A 23,287-nucleotide genomic window follows, 5' to 3' on the forward strand; every position below is an offset into this window, starting at 1 on the left:
CATCCCTGACATCCTTGGAAAGCTGTTTGGTCTTGGTCATGGTGCAGAGTTTGAATCTGGACATACTGATTGCTTCTATGGACAGCTGTCTTTCATACAGCTAACGAGTTGAGAAGGCTCCCGGTGTCAGCTCCTTACCTGTATGAAACACACCTGGGAGCCAGAAATCTGCTGATTGATGGGCACAGTCTCTATGGAGATGGGTTTTTGGAGGGGTAGCAGGAGGAGAGAAGCTGCAGAGAGGCGTGTAAGACTGCAACTCTGCTTCCTGGTCCCAACTCTGGATAGTCATATTTTGGGGGGGTTTAATAAATTTGTCCATATTTCTAGAAATGAGAGCTGCTCCATCCAAAGTGGGATGGATGCCGTCTCTCCTAACAAGACCAGGTTTCCTCCAGAAGGTTTGCCAATTGTCTATGAAGCCCACATCGTTTCTGGGACACCACTCAGACAGCCAGCAATTTAAGGAGAACATGCGGCTAAACATGTCACTCCTGGTCTGATTGGGGAGGGGACCAGAGAAAACTACATAGTCCCACATTGTTTTGGCAAAGTTGCACACCGATTCAATATTGATTTTAGTGACCTCCGATTGGCGTAACCGGGTGTCATTAGATTAAGCAAATATACCTGCCAGTCTCTCCATTACAGCTCACCTTAGTGTCTCCACCTTTAGGTCACTGCTCTTGGCCTGTAGTCATGTGACAAGCAGGTGTTCATTATCAGCGGCAGAGCCTACCTGTCTGAGACGCCGTCTCACACGCTGCTTCCTGTCTGTTTGTAGTGTGTGTGTGAGACTGACACATTAACTGATAATCCCTGGGTAATCCTCTGTGTTAGAAGTGGGCTTTGATTAGCCCCGCCCGCTGATTGTTAATTAACCAAATCCCTCGCTAAAGCCCGATGACAGAGCCCACTCAGCTGTTGACATGACGACTGTTACTGCAGATACCGCCTCCCTCTGGGCAGCAGTGAGTGTGTGTGTGTGAGACAGTGAGTGTTTTTTAATTTCAGGACAAGTCTTAATTTCCTGTTAGTGATGTGAGCAGTTTGTCGCCTGACTTCCTGCTTCAGGGCGGTACACGTCGGCGCTTTAATCTTTAACAGCAACGTCATGAAATGTTCATGGAGTGGGAGATTGATGCTGCTGAATATTTGAACAGGTACGTTACCTGACCGGGGCCCCACGGCTCTGAGCGGGCTTCAGCAGGACGGTGACGGTGGAGTCGGTCTGATTCAGAGGAGACTCCTGATCGTACGCCGGCATCAGAGGAGCTGAAGAGGAGGAGGAGTTACAATATGTTCAGCTCATTCCCTCCTGATTTACCTTCACACTGAAGCAAAGAGTGGAAATGACTCAAAGGCCTGGCGAGGAGCAGAACCACACCCGAGCGCACAGGACACAGTGGAATCAGCTGATTCCTTCCAGCTCGACTGTTTGTGTCGGGAAAACCCAGGTCCGGTCTGCCTGTTTACTCTCACCCGCCTGAACACTGTGACTGAAAGCTCCGTGGGATTAAACACACGACTGGCTTTTCAAAATAAAATGTCAGTAAGAGCCAGTGAGAAGCACTATTGAGTTAACCCTTTCTCACCCAGCCCAACTTGTTTTGTAGTTTTGGCTGTAAAATGACATCTTTCAGGAAACATTTGAATTTTCTCTCTACTCCAGAGTTATGGTCATGTGACGCATATTTCTCTGTCCGTGTTGAGACAGCAGAAACTTGTGAACGCTTTGTGCTACTGTGATACACAAAATAAGCTCACCTTGTCTTCCTTCATTGCAGTCATTTAAAGTAAAAACAACAATCTGAGCTCTTAGTTTGACAGTCCTACCTGAGATCTTGGTGGTAAACTGGGTGATAACAGGGGGCCCAAAGCCTTTAACAGTGGAGGCTCTTATTGTGAAGGAGTAGGTGGAGCCTGGGTAGAGGCCGGTGAACATGTGGCTTGTCTCATTGGCCGGTTTCAACACCCTGCCGCTCTGATTGGACAGGTCAAACTCCGTGTCGAAGGAGCTCAAGGCTTTGTAGGATATCTGGGGAGAAGACAGACATCGGGACCCAGATGACTCACGGGGTCTGACTGGGAGACTGCAAAGCCTGCTGGGAGTTGTATGTATTTACCTCATACTGCCGGATGAGGCCGTAGGTCTGCAGCGGTTCCCTCCAGCTCAGGCTGATCTGCTGCTCGTAGCTGCTGCCGAGGATCGAGTCCACGGGGACTGCCCCGGGAACTGAAACCAAAATGTCACCATAGGTTACCATCGGAGGACAAAGCAGTAGACTCTACTGTGTTTCTACTGTGAAACTGTTGTGACTCTACTGTGATTCTCCTTTGATTCTACTATATCTCTACTGTGACTCTGCTGTGATTCCACTGTGACTCAAGGGAGAGTTTTACCATCCTCGTCTGTCAGCACCAGAAGCTCCTCGCTCTCCTTGCGTCCTTCGGGGTTGCTCAGGATGAGTCTCAGGCTGACGTTGGTGAAGGGTGGAAGGTTGCGTACGGTGTGCGTCGGCATGGTGCTCCTTGTGTCATACACCTCCTCCTCCCGCACCTCCTCCTTTGCTGGCTCCCTGCAGGAGAAACAGCAGGTGCTTGGAAAGAAAGCAGCTAGACTTTAAGTTTCATCTGAGAAGCTTCTTCAGTTCTAAACCAAATAGTTGAGTGGTATTCATCTATTTATCAAGTTGTCCCTTATGAGGGACCCACTACTGATCATGTGACTCATCACATTAGCCAGTGGGTGAAAAAAAGTCGTGGGTCATTATCAGCAGAGGTTTCAGGTGAACCAACTGTGAGATCTTGCCCCACTCCATCATGTGACTTATTAAGATCAACGGCCCAGGATGTGAGTGGGTGTTTAGGCATCTGGGAAGGATTGTAGATGGCAAACAGTTGTGTCGTAAGCCCCGCCCTCTGTTCACAGTGGACATAGATGCTTCTTTCACTCGTCTCTCAAACCATCTGTCTTGTCTGTCCAACATGTGGACACCGGCATACTCGAAAGAGTGACCTTTGGTAACACCTGACACCTCAGCTGATAATGACCCACACCTTGGCTCATGTGGTGAGTCACATGATCAATACAGGTTCAATGACCCTCATAAGGGACACCCCCACTAGGGTTTAAATACCTGGGACTCTCCACCATTTGGTTTAGAACTGAAGAAGCTTCTCGGATGAAATGAAACTTAAAGAAGTACAGTTTCCTTCTTTCCTAGCACCTCAGAGCCCCTCCTACCTTCACCTGTTCACCACGCCCTCCATCCAGCTGTGGTCCAACTCTCTATCTCTAATTTCTGCTGGACCCTCCTTCTCTTTTTGTATGATTACTCTCTTCTGCCAATCATTGGCCCCTCCCTCTCACTTCATTTGGTTCATTACTATCTCTACCATTGGGACCTCCCTCTCTTCACCTGTTGGCCCCTCCCTCTTGCTTCCTGTGTGTACCTGCTCAGGGCCCCTGCAGGTCTGTAGCGGTACTGCACAGTCAGGTTGTAGCTGTAGCAGCGTGTCACGTTGTATCCGAATGGTTCCCAGCGAACCGCCACCTGTTTGGACTGGATGTCAACGACTTCAAGACGCCGTGGGCCGTTCATCGGATCTGAAACCAACACGGAGACCACACAAACAGGAACACGTGATGAGGATAATGAATTGAGACACACCTGTGCTCACCTGTAGCCCTTCTTATCCTCTCCACAATGATGAAAGTAAACTGAAGCTCCTGCCCTGTTGCTGCTGTTCTTAACTTCTGATGGATGTAAACATGTTTTCTTTGACGGAGGATTCGGGTGTTTGTCCTTAAACTGAAGGAAGCAGTGTGAACGTCACGTTGTCACGTCTCTAAAATCCTCTATGTGTGTAAAGTGAAAACAGAGCTGGCGAAGGGCTCAGCTCCGCTCTGCTGCCAACTGTCGCCAAACCGGCGCCTTGCTCTGGGGTCAGTCGGTGCTCAGCCAATCAGAGTTGTTAGGACCTGACCAGGTGACCTCCATCTGAGTTTCTTCATCGCTCAGCATTTTTATCGGCACGCCTCGTCTCCATCGGCTGACCTTCCTGTTGGTGTTAATGACTGAAGCAGCATGTGTCAAATGCAACAGAACAGCTCACTGCATGCACACCAAATCACAAACATAACTATGCTTCTTACCAAAGCACGACTGCAAATCCTGACATGCATCTACATGTCCGTAGGAAAAACACCTCGTTACAGTCTGCTTCACTTATATCTGGGCTTTGCTTTTCCTCACTTCTAATATGAAGTAATCCAGCCAGTGAGACGATGTGAAGAAAATAAGGTGTGCCATCTCTTCCTCAAACCTCTGTTTGTTTCTTTTTGTTGTCCATCACACACGTCCATCTGTTTTCTTACGGACATGCTGATGGACTCCCAGTTGTGCTTCGGTAAGAAACGGTTATGTTTGTGGTGTGAATATTTCGAGCTGTTGAAAGAAAGATGATTACACTGCATAAAATAGCTGACGCTCAGCACATTCGACCAGACGAGGAAAAATCCAGCCGGTCGGTCTGGTGACTCAAACCAGCTCTCCTCCTCCTCCACAGTCCTCGTTTATAACGTGCTTTACAAACATCAACATCACAGCTAACAGCTGGATTTTACCGTTTCAGTGCAGCTAGCCAAACAGTCAACAGCCACTTCCTGCTACAGACACAGACAGTAAAGTGGACAGTCTGTCCTGGTTCAACATGAACTCACTGCTGCAGCACTAAAGTGATCCCCTCACACTCACGTTTAGTTTAAGTGCCCTTAATTTCCTCTGAGGTATCCATCCTGTCAGTAGTTAGCTAACATAAAGTAATGCGAGTCTGTTAGCACCAACCAACCAATCACATGACGTCACATCCCATACTGACAGAAGATGGCGCTGAACACGACCCGACATCACAGACAGACTTAGGTCCAGGCTCAGTGAGGTATATTAGCCTTTATGTGTAAAGAGTTTCATTTCCCCGTTAATGAGTGAAATTCTGGGATTTTATCAGCAGGTATCTGTGCCTGTGTGATGCTCCCCTACAATATGATGATCAGCTGATAATTCAGCACTCCACACAAACATGGAAAAAGAAACAGATGATTAGCAGGGATTGTGTTTCCCAGTCACCCTGCATGTTTCCTGTTTATCACGTGTGTCTCCAAACAGGCAGAAACATATAAAACCAGTGGCTGTTAACTAAACCCGAACCTTGCAGCATCACCAACATCCAGCTGGATAGAAGCCTGAGGAGTGGACCAATGGGTATCCAGCACTGCAGACTCCACCCTGACGCTTCACTGAGGACGGAAACAGACTTCAACTCAAACTTTATTAACACACAGCATGAACACAGATGGAACCATCTGGGAACCATTACAGCCCGTCCAGTCTGGGCTCCTCAGAGCCACACAGAGCCCCCCCCCCCCCCCCCCTCTGAGCCTCCAGCAGAGACTTTAACCAACACTGGAAAAAACCCGAGCTCCCTCTGAGACACAGAGAGGGAGATTAAAGGAGGCTTCGAATTGAGCGCGCTCACACACACGCATTCACACGCACACACACATACACGCACGCGCGGGCACACACACACACAGTCTTTCTAGTGGCCAATCTAAGTGCTTTATTTCAAGATGACAGACAGCGTTCCACTCAGAGGGGGAATGATAGATGAGAGCAGGAAAGAGCAATTTCTCCTGACAAACCCCTGTGTGTGTGTGTGTGTGTGTGTGTGTGTGTGTGTGTGTGTGTGTGTGTGTGTTCAGGTATTTTCTGCAGCTGGTGAACAATACCTTTCCTGTTCTTTGTTGTCGTTTGTGGTTGTGTGTGTGTGTGTGTGTGTGTGTGTGTGTGTGGGGCACAATAACAGGAAAGAAGTTTTCTGTGCAGCCGCAATCGACCACACACACACACACACACACACACACACACACACACACACACACACACACACACACACACACACACACACACTGCAGGCTTTTAGCTGAACACAATAGAGGCACTTGTGAGTTTCTGCACCTCGATTGTTGCTCTGAAAGAGAGATGTCGACTTAAATGCTCTGTCTGCAGGGAACACACACACTCACACAGCGACATCGCTACGGCAACAATGTGGGTTGGGGGTCAAGGGAAGGAGGGGGGGGGGGGCATTGAGGTGGATCCCATTACCCATAATCCCCGAGGGAAGAGTGAACGCTATCACATAAAATCCTCCCATTCCCCTCTGATCAAACCTGTGTGTGTGTTTGTGTGGTCGTCATGGTTTCCATCCCATCATTTTTTGGGCTGACATTTAAATTACTTGGAGCCAGTGCACCCAGTCGCTGACATCACCAGGTAGTTTTCCACAACATGGCAAAAACTACAAATGACAACCGTCAGGAACTACAGAGCGCCATGTTCACAGCATTCACTGATTACACCAGTGTGTATTCAGATTACTGATTACACCAGTGTGTACTCAGATTACTGATACTTTGATAAAGCTCAGATTACTGATGTTAGGTCAGACTGTGACAGTAAGGTGAACCTTTTGCGAGTTCAGACACCTGCAAAGGTAAGATGCTAACACCAACCTCCAGACTCAGAGTGAGCTCAGGGAACTGTACAGTAACGCCACTGTTTTGCACATGTCTCACTCTGTATATTTTATTTTATATATTTTATTTATTGTTTACTCTATTTAATTTGTAAAATATGTGTACACACACACACACACAGAAAAATATTTAGTATACACATCCAGAAATGCATATACTATTATATATTGTACATATATTTATTAGTTTCAGATGTAGCCATTCTTGTATTTTGCTTGTTTACGTTCTTGTATTTGCACAACTCTGTTGCTTGTGAAGCTCGCACACAAGAATTTCACTCACATGTGCTGTACCAATGTACCTGCACATGTGATGTGACAATAAAAGTGATTTGATTTTGATTTGATTTGATTTGAACGGAGATAACCACCCAATCAATCAATCAGGACAGTAATCAATATATCTTTTTTTATCTTCTTCAGGTTTATTTTCTTTTAAAGGAAAATTAGATATTAGTAATAGCAAAAAAATAAATAAATTATGTTATATTGTTATATTATTCTATATTAAATTATTTATTTATTATTTAAAGGAGTCCCAGGCTTCTACCTTTCTACCTTTAAAACCCACCACCAGCCAAATGGCTGGTAGGCTTTTAGCTAGGCTTTAGCTTCAGCCAAGTGGAAGCTAAATTGGCTAGTCATTCATGTGTAAATTAGGTTGTTAGCTGGGAATTCTGGAGGGAGGGGAGTGGGGGTGTGTGGATGAGGGGGTGGGGGAGCTGCTAAAAGCTGTGAACTTCCTTTTGTGTTTCATCTTGATGCATTCTCAATCATCCAGGGAAATAAATCTCCAAAAGTCACCAACTTGGGGTGTTTCAGTTTGCCATCTTAGGGAGAAATCAACACACATGGGTGTATGTCCTTTGTTGCTGAGATTTATTGATAAAAACAGTACAAAAAACCAACCATTTGTACACATATTTACAAATAATAATAAAAAGTGAGTGAGTACATTTCAACATTTTCAGCAATCACTCACAATCCTGGCACTGCCACGGTATCTGTAGTCTGCATTTACCACATGTGTATCTGTTGCAGTGAACACATCGCACAGTGGCATGATTGTTCTTGCATTTGTGTTTGACCTGACACATGGCTCTTTTTCCAGGACTAGGTGTGGAGGGTTGTGTCCGAAGCAACTGTTCTTTTCTTGCCTTCTTCTCAGCTACATGAGAGTGAGCCAACTCTCTTGCAAGCTCCACCACATTTACATATGAATGACTAGCCAATCCACTAGTGGATTGAGGAATTTCCCTGCGAATCTTGTTGACTGTGCCGAGGATGGTGGTTTTCAGTCTAAGAAGTTTTTGCGCAAGTGAAAGCGATGTGAAAAAATTGTCCGTGGTAACATTTCTGCCCTTGTCTAGGAATGGTTCCATCAGCCTCATTACTACATTTTCAGAAAGTCTCTCCCCAGTGGGACGATTGGGGTCCTTGCCAAGATATGGGAAGACATTGCAAATGTACTTGGATTTTAGGTCGCAAGCCACCCAAAACTTGATCCCAAACTTGTCAGGTTTACTTGCAATATACTGCAGGAAACAGCACCGAGTCTTTGATGGGAAAAGCTGTTCATCAACGGTGATATGTAGACCAGGGTTGTAGCACGTGATGCAGTTGGTGACCAATGATCCCCACACACTGGAAATTGCAGCGAACTTATCAGTCTTTGCTCGATTTGCTCCATTGTGGCATCAATCAGACCACTGGTATAATGTTGAAATGTACTCACTCACTTTTTATTATTATTTGTAAATATGTGTACAAATGGTTGGTTTTTTGTACTGTTTTTATCAATAAATCTCAGCAACAAAGGACCTACACCCATGTGTGTTGATTTCTCCCTAAGACGGCAAACTGAAACACTCCAAGTTGGTGACTTTTGGAGATTTATTTCCCTGGATGATTGAGAATGCATCAAGATGAAACACAAAAGGAAGTTCACAGCTTTTAGCAGCTCCCCCACCCCCTCATCCACACACCCCCACTCCCCTCCCTCCAGAATTCCCAGCTAACAACCTAATATACATATGAATGACTAGCCAATTTAGCTTCCACTTGGCTGAAGCTAAAGCTTAGCTAAAAGCCATTTGGCTGCTCTCCGGGTTTTAAAGGTAGAAAAAGCCAAATGGCAGTCCGTGGTGATGTAAGTGTTAATATTTCAGTTTTCTGGGTCTTTGGAACTCAGAAACCAAATGAATTAGAAGCTGTGGTTATGGACAATTTCTTTTAAGATTTATAGACTAAATGTTGAAGTGCTAAATCTGATCAGAAGACGATGAAATGACCTGGCTGACTTTATCAAAGTAAAGCTGCCTTCCCTCCTGGGTCCGGTGTAAAGAGCTGCTTTTCTTTTTTTCTTATTCTTTTTTTCTATTTTCTTATTTGGACTCTGCTTGTAAATCTGTCCTCGACGTAGGCTCCTTGGCTAACTGATTTTACCAGAACCGCTAGAAAAGAATGTAGAAGATGTGAAAGACGGTGGAAAAAAGAGAAAGCTCTTAAGACTAGCTGGAAAGTCTATCAGAAAGCAGTAAAGGCTGCCAAGCACTCCTATTTTTCCCAACTTATTGCTGCCAGCTTGCATAACCCTCGTGTTCTATATAAATCTAGAAATTCTGTACTTAATACAGAAGGCTATGTTCTTTTGCACTCTTCTGAGGTTATGTGCAATAAGTTTCTTAATTATTTTGTGGACAAGATTGCTAGTTTGAGACCTCTGACTCTATCTATTGCTGACCCAGCCATGCATGGTTCTTGCTCAGGTTTGTTCTCTGCTATTCTACCAATTCTTTTACCTGATTTAGAGAAACTTGTGCTGAATGCTCAACTGTGTGGCTCTCCAAATGACGTTGTTCCTCCCCGTTTTCTCAAAAAGGGATTTCCTACCATCGGACCACACATTCTGAACATTATTAATACTAGTCTTTTGTCTTGGTGCATTGTCAATCATCCAGGAAAGCAAATCTCCAAAAGTTGATTCTGTTCCTCTGGATGTAGCTACAAAACGCTACGTTCAGATGAACAGAATCAACTTTTGGAGACTAGTCTTTTGTCTGGTCAAGTACCTAGGGAGTTTAAGCATAGTCATACATCCTTTACTTAAGAAACCAGGCTGCTTCATGCCCTGGAGGACGGGGCTGTGGCCCCCCCACACCCTCTAGCAGATCATTACATGAAGGAACCTTTTAAAAAACAAAAAACAAGCGCGTCCATGCTCACAGGTGTACACACGGGTGATCACACCCACAAACTACACCCTTTTTGGCTCCTACCTCAAAGCACACTGTGTTCTGTTGATCTTATGTGCTGCACAATAATGTTTAATATTTAGTATTTACTGTCATATTCCCATATATCATTGTGATGTTGTTTATTCTATTACTCTTGTTCTCTTCTGCTTGTTTTCTTTTTTCTTTCTCAGCAGGTGATCCAGGTGATTGATATATGCTTTTTCTTTTCTTTTTTTCTTCTTTTTTTTTCTTTTTCTGCTCATTCTGTTGGTTTTTGGTTTTTGCCCTTCTCCCCCGTCCCTCTTCTCAGCTGTTTCTCTTTCCCTCATTCTTTCTCCCCTTGGCTTAATCCCCTCTGCTTTGGGGTGTTCCACAGGGATCTATTTTTGGGCCGTTATTGTTTTCACTGTACCTTTTGCCTCTTGGCGCGATTTTCCAAAAACATAAAGTGTCATTCCATCTATACGCAGATGACTGCCAGTTTTATTTACCTTTTAGTCATTCTGATAGTTTCCCAAGTTGACCTCTGCTTTACTGCCTTAGTAATGTTAAAGCATGGATGGCCAAAAACTTTTTAAATTTTAATGATCGGAAGACGGAAGCGATCTTATTTGGTCCAAATCATTTTTCTCACGCTCCAGATGTTGATCTTGCCGCTTTGACTTCCCATTTAAAGAGTTCGATCACAAATCTCGGAGTAAAAATTGATTCTGCACTTACCTTTGGTCAGGTAAACGGGGTGGTAAAATCAGCATTTTATCACCTCAGACGTTTATCAAAGGTTAAGCCCTTTCTTTCCAAGCGTGACTTGAAAAGTGTTATTCACGCCTTTATTTTTTCACATTTAGATTATTGCAATTCTCTTTTAATAGGGGTTGGGCAGGGCACTTTATCACGCTTGCAACTAGTGCAAAATGCTGCGGCACGATTTTTAACTGGTAGAAGGAAATTCGACCACATCACTCCGGTTTTGGTCTCTCTACATTGGCTTCCAATTGAATTTAGGATCCGTTTTAAAGTCCTTTCATTGGTTTTTAAATCTCTAAAGGGTCTGGCACCTGTTTATTTGTCTGATTTGTTAAAGCCCCATGTCCTCATTCACTCGCTTCGGTCAGCTGAGCAGCTGTTGCTGCTTTCAGTCCCAAAGTCACGGCTGAAACTTATAGTAGACCGGGCGTTCTCTGTTGCAGCACCGATGCTTTGGAATAGCCTTCCACTCCATATTAGACAGGCTACATCAGTGCCAGTTTTTAAGTCCAGATTAAAAACCTATTTTTATTCCCTGGCTTTTAACTCTGTGGGTAACTGACATTTTATTTATTAATTTTATTGTTATGTCTGCTTTTTGCTATTTTATTACTATATTTATATTTGTATTGTACAGCACTTTGGTCTACCAGGTGTATTTTTAAAGTGCTATATAAATAAACGATAATGATGATGATCTTCTTATGGCCTCTGACAGTGGACTCATCTCTGTGCTTGTCCTGCTAGACCTCAGTGCAGCATTCGATACTGTCGACCATAATATCCTATTAGAGCGATTAGAACATGCTGTAGGTATTACAGGTACTGTGCTGCAGTGGTTTGTATCATATCTATCTAATAGACTCCAATTTGTTCATGTAAATGGAGAGTCCTCTTCACACACTGAGGTTAATTATGGAGTTCCACAAGGTTCAGTGCTAGGACCAATTCTGTTTACATTATACATGCTTCCCTTAGGCAGCATCATTAGAAGACATAGCATACATTTACACTGCTATGCAGATGACACCCAGCTCTATCTGTCCATGAAGCCAGATAACACACACCAATGAGTTAAACTGCAGGAATGTCTTAAAGACATAAAGACCTGGATGGCCGCTAACTTTCTGCTTCTTAATTCAGATCAAACTGAGGTTATTGTACTCGGCCCTGAAAATCTTACAAATATGGTATCTAACGTCTTGATGCATGCTCAAGTTGATTCTGTTCATCTGGACATAGCGTTTTCAGTGAGAGAAACATTTCGTCACTCATCCAAGTGGCTTCTTCAGTCTCAGCTGACTGCAGGTTTCAATCTTATAAACAGTACATTTGCATAATGACTGAAACCAGAAGTCCAGATGAACAGATTCAACTTTTGGAAATATGGTATCTAACCTGATTCTTACTCTGGGTGGCATTACCGGGGTGCAACGTAGAAAAACAAAGATAAGGAAAATAAAACCACGAAGGCTCTCCACCAAAATCCCAAAACGAAAATATCCCATGACGAAAGTATTAACAAACCCATTCACAACTATTTACAACAGACTATTTATTTACAACAAAACACCAAACTATTTACAACACGGGGGAGATCGCGACCATGACACACTGAAACACAGGGTTTAAATACATAGAGGGAGCAATCAGGAAATGGACCACAGGAGGGAAACACAGCTGGGGCAAATTAGAACTGACGAGACAGGGAAACGTAAACTGAACACACTAAGATAACACAGACTTTCAAAGTAAAGCAGGAAATACATAAGTCATGCAAAAACAAAACACTGACACACCGAAACGTAACATTTCCCCCTACCCAAAAATCAAACATGTAACCCCAAGTGAAAAGTTTGATTCAGACAAACGAAGGCTGAAGACGAAGGCAGACGAAGCTGATGGAGGCTGGAGCGGTCCCACTGACCCTCCAGCAGACGACGAAGGCTGGAGCGGTCCCTCGGACCCTCCAGCGAAGGCGGATGAAGGCTGGAGCGGTCCCACGGACCCTCCAGCGACGACAAAGGCTGGGGCGGTCCCACGGACCCTCCCCCCAGCGAAGGCGGATGAAGGCAGACGAAGCTGATGGAGGCTGGAGCGGTCCCACGGACCCTCCAGCAGACGACGAAGGCTGGAGCGGTCCCTCGGACGCTCCAGCGAAGGCGGATGAGCAGCTCACTAGCTGCACACATGGACACGCAGCCCACCAGCTGCACACACGGACACGCAGCCCACCAGCTGCACACATGGACACGCAGCCCACCAGCTGCACACACGGACACGCAGCCCACCAGCTGCACACACGGACACGCAGCCCACCAGCTGCAGAAGGCTGGAGCGGTCCCTCGGATCCTCCAGCGAAGGCGGATGAAGGCTGGAGCGGTCCCCGGGCCCTCCAGCGAAGACAGACGGAGGCTGAAGCGGTCCTCGGACCCTCCAGCGATCCCGGGACCTCTCGCAACCCAAGCGAGAATCATACGCCTATCCCGGACGAGCCCCCATATGTTACACCCCGGCCTAGGCAACCGGGGTGCAACGTAGAAAAACAAAGATAAGGAAAATAAAACCACGAAGGCTCTCCACCAAAATCCCAAAACGAAAATATCCCATGACGAAAGTATTAACAAACCCATTCACAACTATTTACAACAAAACACCAAACTATTTACAACACGGGGGAGATCGCGACCATGACACACTGAAACACAGGGTTTAAATACATAGAGGGAGCAATCAGGAAATGGACCACAGGAGGGAAACACAGCTGGGGCAAATTAGAACTGACGAGACAGGGAAACGTAAACTGAACACACTAAGATAACACAGACTTTCAAAGTAAAGCAGGAAATACATAAGTCATGCAAAAACAAAACACTGACACACCGAAACGTAACAATATGTAAGACTGCTTTCTTCCATTTGTGCAACATCTCTAAAGTTAGAAATATCCTGTCTCAGAGTGATGCTGAAAAACTAGTTCATGCATTTATTATTTCCAGGCTGGACGACTGTAATTCATTATTATCAGGAAGTCCTAAAAACTCCCTGAAAAGCCTTCAGCTAATCCAAAATGCTGCAGCAAGAGTCCTGACAGGGACTAGAAAGAGAGAGCAGATTTCTCCTGTTTTGGCTTCTTGTTAAAATCCAGAATTCAAAATCCTGCTTCTCACATAGAAGTTCTTAAATAATCAGGACCCATCTTATCTTAATGACCTTGTAGTACCATATCACCCTATTAGAGCACTTCGCTCTCGCACTGCAGGCTTACTTGTTGTTCCTAGAGTATTTAAAAGTAGAATGGGGGGGAGAGTCTTCAGTGCGCTGGTTTCAATATCTAATAATTAGTAACACACACACACACACACACAAGCTGTGGACTCTCATTCTCCACATTACCAGGACATGTTTGTTGCCCACATGAGTCTTTTTTTAATCTTCTGCTGGGTTTAAAAAGCTGAACTCGTCTCCCTCTGCGTTTCTGAGCCTCCCTCTTCCTGTGACCTTTTCAGCCAACACGACCCTGACTGATGGAAACAGATTTCCAGCATTCACCCTGCTGACACACACACACACACACACACACACACACACACACACACACACACACACACACACACAGCTGGTGCTTTGTTCTCAGTGAAAAGCAGGAAATTTCAACCTTTCAGAGTTTTATGATGAGAACCTCGCTTTCTCCTCCTTTATCACGGCGTTTCTTTGGAGCTGGGTGTTAAACGATTACAGTGAAATAACTTTGCCTCCATAGAATTATGAAACCCGGTCAATATAAAATCGATAGAAGTCATTTTGTTCCACATCGTCCAGCCCTTTTCTTTAACACATATTAACCGAACTGAGCTCATATACTGTAAATGGCTCGTAGCCTAACGCCCCCTACAGTCTGTGGCCATAAACGCTTACCAGCTAATGACATGCTGCAGATATGTGCATAAATCAGTGATGCTAATGTTTTTGTATGAGGAACAAATCACCTTTCATAAAGTGACACATAAACACACACTCAGAATTATTACTGCTCTCTTTTTTCTGTGGATGTTCTGAGGTCACTTCCTGTCTGATGGATTGTCCACACTCTTCCTCGTGCCGCTGTTACATGTGTTCACTTTAAACACCACAGAAGAACAGATTACAGGCAGAGAGACGAGTGATGAACGTCTGAAGGTGACTTTAAGATGAAGGAGAGGAGGAGGAGGAGAGGTTTAATTTTTCATTTCCAGGAGATTTAATATGAGAGGATGGCTGAAGACGAAGAGAGATGAGAATCAGTGATGGATGATCGAAGGCGCTGACCAGAACAGCCGCTTAGTGAGAGAGCAGCTGGAAACCAGTGAATCCAGTCTAAATACAGATCAGGTTCTCCATATCCTGTGACAGGGGAACTTTCTGCCATGAACGTTCTGCTACACATGAACGTTATGGTACAGATGAATGTTCTGTTATACATGAACTTTACGGTACAGGTGAACGTTCTGATATGAACGCTACGCTACGCTACACATGAACGTTATGCTACAGGTGAACGTTCTGCTACAAATGAACGTTATGGTACAGGTGAACGTTCTGCTATGAACGTTCTGCAACAAATGAACGTTACGGTACAGGTGAACGTTCTGCCATGAATGTTGTGCTACACATGAACATTACGGTACAGGTGAACGTTCTGCCATGAACGTTCTGCTACACATGAACGTTATGGTACAGGTGAACGTTCTGCTATGAACGTTCTGTTACACACAAACGTTACGGTACAGGTGAACGTTCTGCCATGAATGTTGTGCTACACATGAACATTACGGTACAGGTGAACGTTCTGCTATGAACGTTCTGCTACAAATGAACATTACGGTACAGGTGAACGTTCTGCTACAAATGAACATTACGGTACAGGTGAACGTTCTGCTATGAACGTTCTGCAACAAATGAACGTTATGGTACAGGTGAACGTTCTGCTACAAATGAACGTTACGGTACAGGTGAACGTTCTGCTACACATGAACGTTACGGTACAGGTGAACGTTCTGCTATGAACGTTCTGCTACAAATGAACGTTACGGTACAGGTGAACGTTCTGCTACAAATGAACGTTATGGTACAGGTGAACGTTCTGCTATGAACGCTCTGTTACAAATGAACGTTACGGTACAGGTGAACGTTCTGCTACAAATGAACATTACGGTACAGGTGAACGTTCTGCTATGAACGCTCTGCTACAAATGAACATTACGGTACAGGTGAACGCTCTGTTACAAATGAACTTTACGGTACAGATGAACGTTCTGCTATGAACGTTCTGCTACACATGAACGTTACGGTATAGGTGAACAGTCTGCCATGAACGTTCTGCTACATGTGAACGTTACGGTACAGGTGAACGTTCTGCTATGAACGTTCTGCTTCAAATGAACGTTACGGTACAGGTGAACGTTCTGCTATGAACGCTCTGTTACAAATGAACTTTACGGTACAGATGAACGTTCTGCTATGAACGTTCTGCTACAAATGAACGTTACGGTACAGGTGAACGTTCTGCTACAAATGAACATTACGGTACAGGTGAACGTTCTGCTACAAATGAACGTTACGGTACAGGTGAACGTTCTGCTATGAACGTTCTGTTACAAATGAACGTTACGGTATAGGTGAACGTTCTGTTACACATGAATACAATAAGAACTTCTTAGATGACTTGTCTGATCTGTTGGCTGAAATTATGCCAAAATATGATCATGGCATATGGCAAAGGACTTTTTAAATCTTATTGACTCTTTTGATCTTGTGCAACCTGTGTCTGTGCCTACACAAAAATATGGGCACACGTTGGATCTTGTTTTAACTCACAATTTACCTGTCTCTAACTTTAGAGGTTTGTGATGTTGTATGGTCAGACCATAGGCCTGTCTTGTTTGAGGTTTTCCTTCCTTTTACCAAAGTTAATCTTCCTCCTGTTGCTGCTAGGAGCTGTCGTATTTTTAACCCTTCCTCTGCTGGACAGTTCTCTAATGTTTTTAATCAGAACGGCGGCCTTCCTGATTTCATATGCAATGATACAGAAGAGCTGAGTACGTGGTTTTACTCTGTCTGCCAAACTGCTTTAGATTCAGTGGCCCCCTTTAAGCTTAGGCAAGTAAAAGCCAAATCTGAACCCTGGCTGAATGAAGACACCTGGGCTGCCAGAAGAAAGTGTAGGAGAGCTGAACGTAAATGGAAGAAGGATCAACTTCAGGTGTCATACCAAATGTTACAAGACTACTGGAATTCTTACCAGAAAATTGTAAAAGATGCTAAGAGGAAACATTTTGCTGCTATTATTCAGGCAAATTTTCGTAAGCCTCATGTCTTATTCAAGACTATTGACATGGTCCTTCATGCTCCACAGACTGCTGGTGTCGAGTCTTCTCAGGAAATTTGTGAAAACTTCCTGCACTTTTTTATTGATAAAGTGCTATCTGTCAAAGCGCAGACTTCCCAGTCCGTTCCCGACCCTTCTACCCCTGTCCCTAGTTCTGCTGTCTTTGACAGGTTCGAGCCAGTTTCTTTGCTCTGCCTGCAGGAGTTGGTTGCTCACATGAAGCCCTCAGGTTCCCCTTATGATGCTCTCCCTCCTCGATTTTTCAAAGAGGTTTTTCTCACTGTAGCATCAGCTGTACAATCCATTGTAAATAGTAGTCTGTCCTCTGGTGTTGTACCTGTCAATCTCAAACATGCGGTGATTCAGCCTCTACTCAAGAAACCTGCTCTTGATCCTGATATTATTGCGAATTACAGACCTATTTCCAAACTGCCTTTTATCTCAAAGATTCTTGAAAAGGTAGTTTACAAGCAATTAATGTCCTTCCTAGAAGAACACGGTATTTTAGAAGTTTTCCAATCTGGTTTTAAAGCTTTACATAGTACCGAATCTGCCCTTTTAAGAGTTTTTAATGATGTGTTTTTGGCAAATGACTCAGGTGACTGTGTTATTATTGTGCTGTTAGATTTAACTGCTGCTTTTGATACAGTGGATCATAATATTTTAATTTCCTGTTTAGAGCAGTTGGTGGGTATGCGGAGTGCCGCACTGCAGTGGCTCAGATCCTATTTGGCAGAGCGAACTTTCTCTGTGAAACTCGGGGAGTTTGTATCCTCTGCTGCTTCTCTTCAATGTGGGGTCCCACAGGGTTCAGTTTTAGGCCCGCTTCTTTTCTCTCTATATCTCCGACCCCTTGGGTCTATTTTCAGGAAACATGGGATTTCTTTCCACTGCTACGTCGATGACTCCCAGATTTATTTCCCACTTAAAAAGATAAATGGCTTCTCAGTAGACTCGCTGCTCAGATGCCTTGATGAAATAAGGGCCTGGATGGCTTTGAACTTTTTACATTTTAATGAACAGAAAACAGAAGTGATGGTTTTTGGTGGCGCTTCTGAGGCCACTATTATAGATCTTGGTTCACTGGCACAGTATGTTAAACCAGTCATCACTAATCTGGGAGTTAAAATAGAGGCAAATCTTAAACTTGAAAGCCAGGTCAGAGCTGTTGTAAGATCTAGCTTTTTTCATTTGAGGGAATTAGCCAAAATAAAACCCATCTTATCGAAACAGCATGTTCAGACAGTAATCCATGCCTTTGTTACTTCTAGGCTGGATTATTGTAACACACTTTATTTTGGGGTTAGTGATGCGTCCATTAGGCGGCTGCAGGTTGTGAAAAATGCTGCAGCACGTCTTTTAACTGGAACAAAAAGGTTTGAGCACATTACCCCAATTTTAATTTCACTCCACTGGCTACCTGTACATTTTAGGATTGTTTTTAAAATTCTCTTATTTGCTTTTAAATCTCTTAATGGCCTGGCCCCCCCCTACCTCTCGGAGCTACTACAACCATATACACCTGCCCGTTCCCTTAGGTCCGCCAATCAGCAGCTCCTTAAGGTACCGAAAACTAAGTATAAATCAAATTCAAATTCAAATTCAAATTTTATTTGTCACGTACACAGTCATACACAGTACGATATGTAGTGAAATGCTTGGACAACTGCTCGTGACCTAAAGAAAACAAAAAAGGAAAAGGCTATGAATAAGACAGGAAATGAATATGAAAAATTAAAAAGGTGATCGTGCTTTTGCTGTAGTTGCTCCAAAGTTGTGGAATGATCTACCCTTGCATGTTAGGCAGGCCTCTTCTCTCTCTGAATTTAAAAGTCTTCTTAAAACATATTTATTCGCTGAAGCCTTTGGCATTGATTAGAGGGGTTGACTCAATTTGTTTTGACATGTTTCAATTTATTTTAGTTTTTTAGTTATTTATTTTATCTTATCTCATTTTAATTTTCTTTACTTATGCTTTTAGCATGTACAGCACTTTGTGAACTCTGGTTTTATGTTAAAGTGCTTTATAAATAAAGGTGGTATGGTACGTTACGGTACAGGTAAACGGTCTGCCATGAACGTTGTGCTACAGGTGATCATGCTGCCTCACACTGACACAAACACATTCATGAACTTGCTCGCCTTCAATTTTCATTTCACATTTTGTCTCTCATGTCTGAACTTCATTCCGCAATCATTCCCAGGGGGAAACAAACAGACGCTGCGACTTTGGGACAACGATGTCAGCGTCCACTGAGACATCTATTGTGTTGGCAATCCTCTGAGCAGTGCTCGCTGTCTTTTAGCTCTGGTTTGGTCTCCACCAGCTGCTTGCTTAAAATCAGCTTGGGTCTCACTTATAAAGGCCTGATGACGACTTCTCAGTATTAGACAGCATAATGCTGGAACGTCGGAGAACCAAGCACAGAAGTAAAAGCACTAAAACGTCAGAGAGCTGAGCAGAGCGTGAAAATCTGAGGTGGAAAGAGAAAAAACTCAAATATTCATGTGATATTTTTCTAAAAGCCTCAACAAACAGCACACACACTTTAATGGATGTTAACACACACACACACACACACACACACACAAAGGTTTTTATTTCATGACCGATGCTCAACTCTTCATCTTTCTATAAGCGGGAGGATTCCAGCTCGGCTCTCCTCGGCTTCTGGGTTCGCTCTGACTTCTGGTGCCACCAAACGTTCAGGTTTTCAGTTTTACTTGATTTATCAATGTCTGCTTCTCAGGATCAGCTCTGATACTGACACCTAGGCTTTTTACCACCCACAGCTTTAAACGTATTGATCGTGTGCAGCTGCTCGTCCAGCAGACGGATGTCTCAAGAAGCATTTAAAGATGTTATTGATTCATTTTGAGGCTCCACCCACACGGCGTTTGTATTCAGAGCTTTCCTCCCTCTGTCTTTAAAGGACTCATCAGCTCTGCAAACATCTGATTTTCATGAATAAACAGATGAGTGAGCACACAGAGGACAGACGTGGTTACAAAGTGTCCAGGTGCATAATGGGAAATGCAAGAATCAGTGTTGAATGAGAATGTGTTTGATTGTTCTGCCGTGTTTACCTCTGACTACATGTACTACTAAATGTAATAAAGTTTGTTTTTACATGGCAGTGTGTATGTGAATAATAATAATAACAATAATGAAGTAGAAGAAAACATCAAGTGACTGCAGAGAGATAACACAGCCTTCTCTAGACGGCCTGAACTGAAAACAAATGTTTGTTACATCAGTGAAGCTTTATCAGAGTTTCGTTTATACATCAGAGGATGAATAAAGTTTGATTGAACACACCACAGATCACAGGGAGATGTTCAGACGGCCTCGCTGATCCTGATGGAACGTGAAGAGTTTGTCGCACTGATCAGTGATCAAGATGAGGGTATGAAGCAGAATGTGAAATGACGAAGTCCTGTTTATCTGCCACCACGCTGAGTCGCCTCACTGAGCTCTAAGTCCTAAAGCTTGTATGATGGACACACTCATCCATTATTGACGACACACACACACGCAGGCTGCTTCATAATTGATCAGCACTAAAATGAATAAATAAAAGTGAGTTGAAGAAAGAGACGAGTGCCATCAGAGCGAATGTTGAGAGTGTGTGTATCACAACACTAACAGTGTGTGAGCCGTCAGTCACACACACACACACTCACAGTTTTTAACATATCTTTGGTTTCTCCGTGTTTCCTGCTGTCAATCTCAGAGGAGCGCTTGCTTTAGTCTGCTGACAGTCCCAGAGAGGTGGAGGTTATCACACAGACTGACACAATCACTTTGTTTTGTGATCTAGGACATACTGAGGAACCAAAAAACTCTCACCGACTGTGAGAACACTACCAAGAACCATTAGAACCTCATACGTGCTGTGAGAACACTATCAAGAACCATTAGAACCTCATACGTGCTGTGAGAACACTACCAAGAACCATTAGAACCTCATACGTGCTGTGAGAACATTACCAAGTAGGACTGTGTGATATGACTAAAATCTCATATCCCGATATAAGATATTTATCGTCCCAACAATGACATAAATCACAAAAGTTTTACATTTTCTGTAAATTCTGTGAATCTCGGGCAGCTCGACTTGTGTGACGTGCTTTCAGCTGAGTGTCGTGTAGCTGGAGTCGAGTGTTTTAACTGATGAGAGATGAGATGATGAGATAGCCTTTATTTGTCAGTTGCAGGTCTTTTGCCCACAACCGAGATGACAGACCTTGCCGACCGTACATACAATACAAACATCACATTGGGGAGACAGGTCAGGCCAGGTAGCGAGGAAAAAAAAACACTGAAATGTGCAACACAAAAGGATAATACAGGAATGCACAGGTATCAACACACCATAACACCAGACTTCTCGTTAAAGGGTGTCAATAGCATTCAGAGACCAGTTGATCAAATCCATAATTCTCGTTTAGGTTTTAGACACAGACTGTGAGAGAGTGTTCCAGGGAAAGTAATACAAAAAAGACACGAGACTAGACAAGGACACAAGAACTAGCAGGAAAGATAAGGGAGAGGAGAAAAGTGCGTCCGCCTCCTCCGAGAGCCAAATCAAGATGCACGAAACGATACATTTTTAGACACAAGTTGTAACGGCTGCCGTTTTCTTTGTGAGTATTTATTACACGGCGTGCTGCGGGGAAAAGCCTGCTCTAACGTTGGAGTCTAAGGTTTATTTTGAGCACCTGACTGCTCTTTCTTTGCTTCTCATCCGTAAACTCTCTTCATACTCTTTCACGCGATTCTGAGTCTGACGTGGGGACCCGATTGCACCATAATTTGCATACTACAGTTTTCTGACTTTTCATAACCAAACCATGTCCATGCTACAGAGGTGGCCTCTCATTTAGGAATAAGGGCTCCATTTGTTTTGACTGGACCTTCTGTTTGTCATCATTTCAGTTTATTTTGAAAAATCTCAACAGGCTCTTCAGCTTCATTGTGAAAGGTTTATGTGGAAAATAAACAGGCGGACAGCGGAGCCACACACTGGGTTTACTGTCATTGTTGCTAATGACAGCGTGTAAAAAAAGTCGCTTGTCTCTCCGTAGTGTGGTTATTTTAAATATAAGAGAAAGAGAGAACTTTAAGAGATTACTATAGCCACTACAGTGACCATCAAAACCATGAAAAAAATGTTGCCATAAACAGTTTATTTTGTGACACCACGAAACAAAACGATAGTGTAATATGAAACGATAGATTTTTTCATATCGTCATCCGATATATATATTGTTATATCAAACAGCCCTACTACCAAGGACCATTAGAAACTCATACAGGCTATGAGAACACAGCAGACCTCATCCACACCATCACCGCGTCACCATGAGCAACTAGAGCTTTCTTAAAGACCATTAGCACAAAGACCCTCATCAGGTCTCATTAGAAATGCAGCAAAAGCTGTCAGAGCTTTATCAGCACCAATGATTCACCACAGACCCTTACAATGTCACCAAGAACCATTACAGCCTCCTCAATGACCGAAATAACATCAGTGATCATCAGAACTTGACTGCTGGGCATGTTTTTCATTTTTCCTCCTGGAATAAGAGGCTCTCAGTTGGCTTGTACCAGGAAGTGCATCAAGAATCCAAGTGCATGTAGGACAGCGCACATGCGCATAACAGCCTTCAAAAGCACACTAAAGGATGAACCTGCTCCTCACTGTCACAGGTCAGTGTGACAGGAAGCCTCTGAGGGTGGGGGCTATGGAGGGTGTAATGGGGGGGGGGGGGGGGGGGGGGGTTCTACAGACACACAAGTTTATAGGAACATGACAGTGGCTGCGAGGTGTTGAAATGAGTCATGAAGCAGCAGGTCTGAGACGCCGGCATGTTGAAACCTGACACAGTTGTTCACAGTGTCGCCACTGGAACGACTGACAGCAGGACTGGAAAACATGAAGTTTGGAGGCAAGCACACAAAAACACGTCAGCATTGGAAACATCTGCATTGATTTTGATTCATATTTTGTTCAAACATGACTTTTTTATGTTGAAGTTTTTTTTATTATTTTTTTCTTAAAGGAAATTGAAGTGAATGCTTTTATAATTATCACTGTGGAAAATAGAGGTGGTGTAATGCTGACATGAAAAAACTTGCACACTTTCTTTTAACCCTTTAAAGCCGGCCGTTTTGCATAACTATTTTTAAATCCCGGTAGCACTGCAACCATGTAAGCTAGCGCAATAATCTTTTTTGCATATGAAACCGGAGAAGTTGTACTTACATCTTATGCCATCAGCTTGTCCTCGGTCACGGTTTCCTTCCATATATAGCTTTGCAAAAACTGCA

At 43.7% G+C, this 23,287-nt stretch overlaps 1 protein-coding gene across 12 annotated transcripts in view; it reads right to left on the reverse strand.

The window, feature by feature from the left end:
- LOC113029555 (receptor-type tyrosine-protein phosphatase mu-like) overlaps positions 1 to 23,287 on the reverse strand; it is a 210,631-nt gene that overhangs the window by 115,850 nt on the left and 71,494 nt on the right. For all 12 annotated transcript variants that reach the window (XM_026180460.1, XM_026180456.1, XM_026180458.1 and 9 more), the window contains exons 10-14: positions 3,457 to 3,610; positions 2,404 to 2,579; positions 2,127 to 2,236; positions 1,837 to 2,038; positions 1,173 to 1,275 (exon numbers count right to left, since the gene is read on the reverse strand). In XM_026180460.1, coding sequence (XP_026036245.1) covers positions 1,173 to 1,275; positions 1,837 to 2,038; positions 2,127 to 2,236; positions 2,404 to 2,579; positions 3,457 to 3,610 — 745 coding nt within the window. The remainder of the gene's footprint in view (positions 1 to 1,172; positions 1,276 to 1,836; positions 2,039 to 2,126; positions 2,237 to 2,403; positions 2,580 to 3,456; positions 3,611 to 23,287) is intronic.

This window comes from Astatotilapia calliptera, chromosome 9 (assembly GCF_900246225.1).
Source record: "Astatotilapia calliptera chromosome 9, fAstCal1.2, whole genome shotgun sequence".
NCBI classification, from domain to species: Eukaryota; Metazoa; Chordata; class Actinopteri; order Cichliformes; family Cichlidae; genus Astatotilapia; species Astatotilapia calliptera.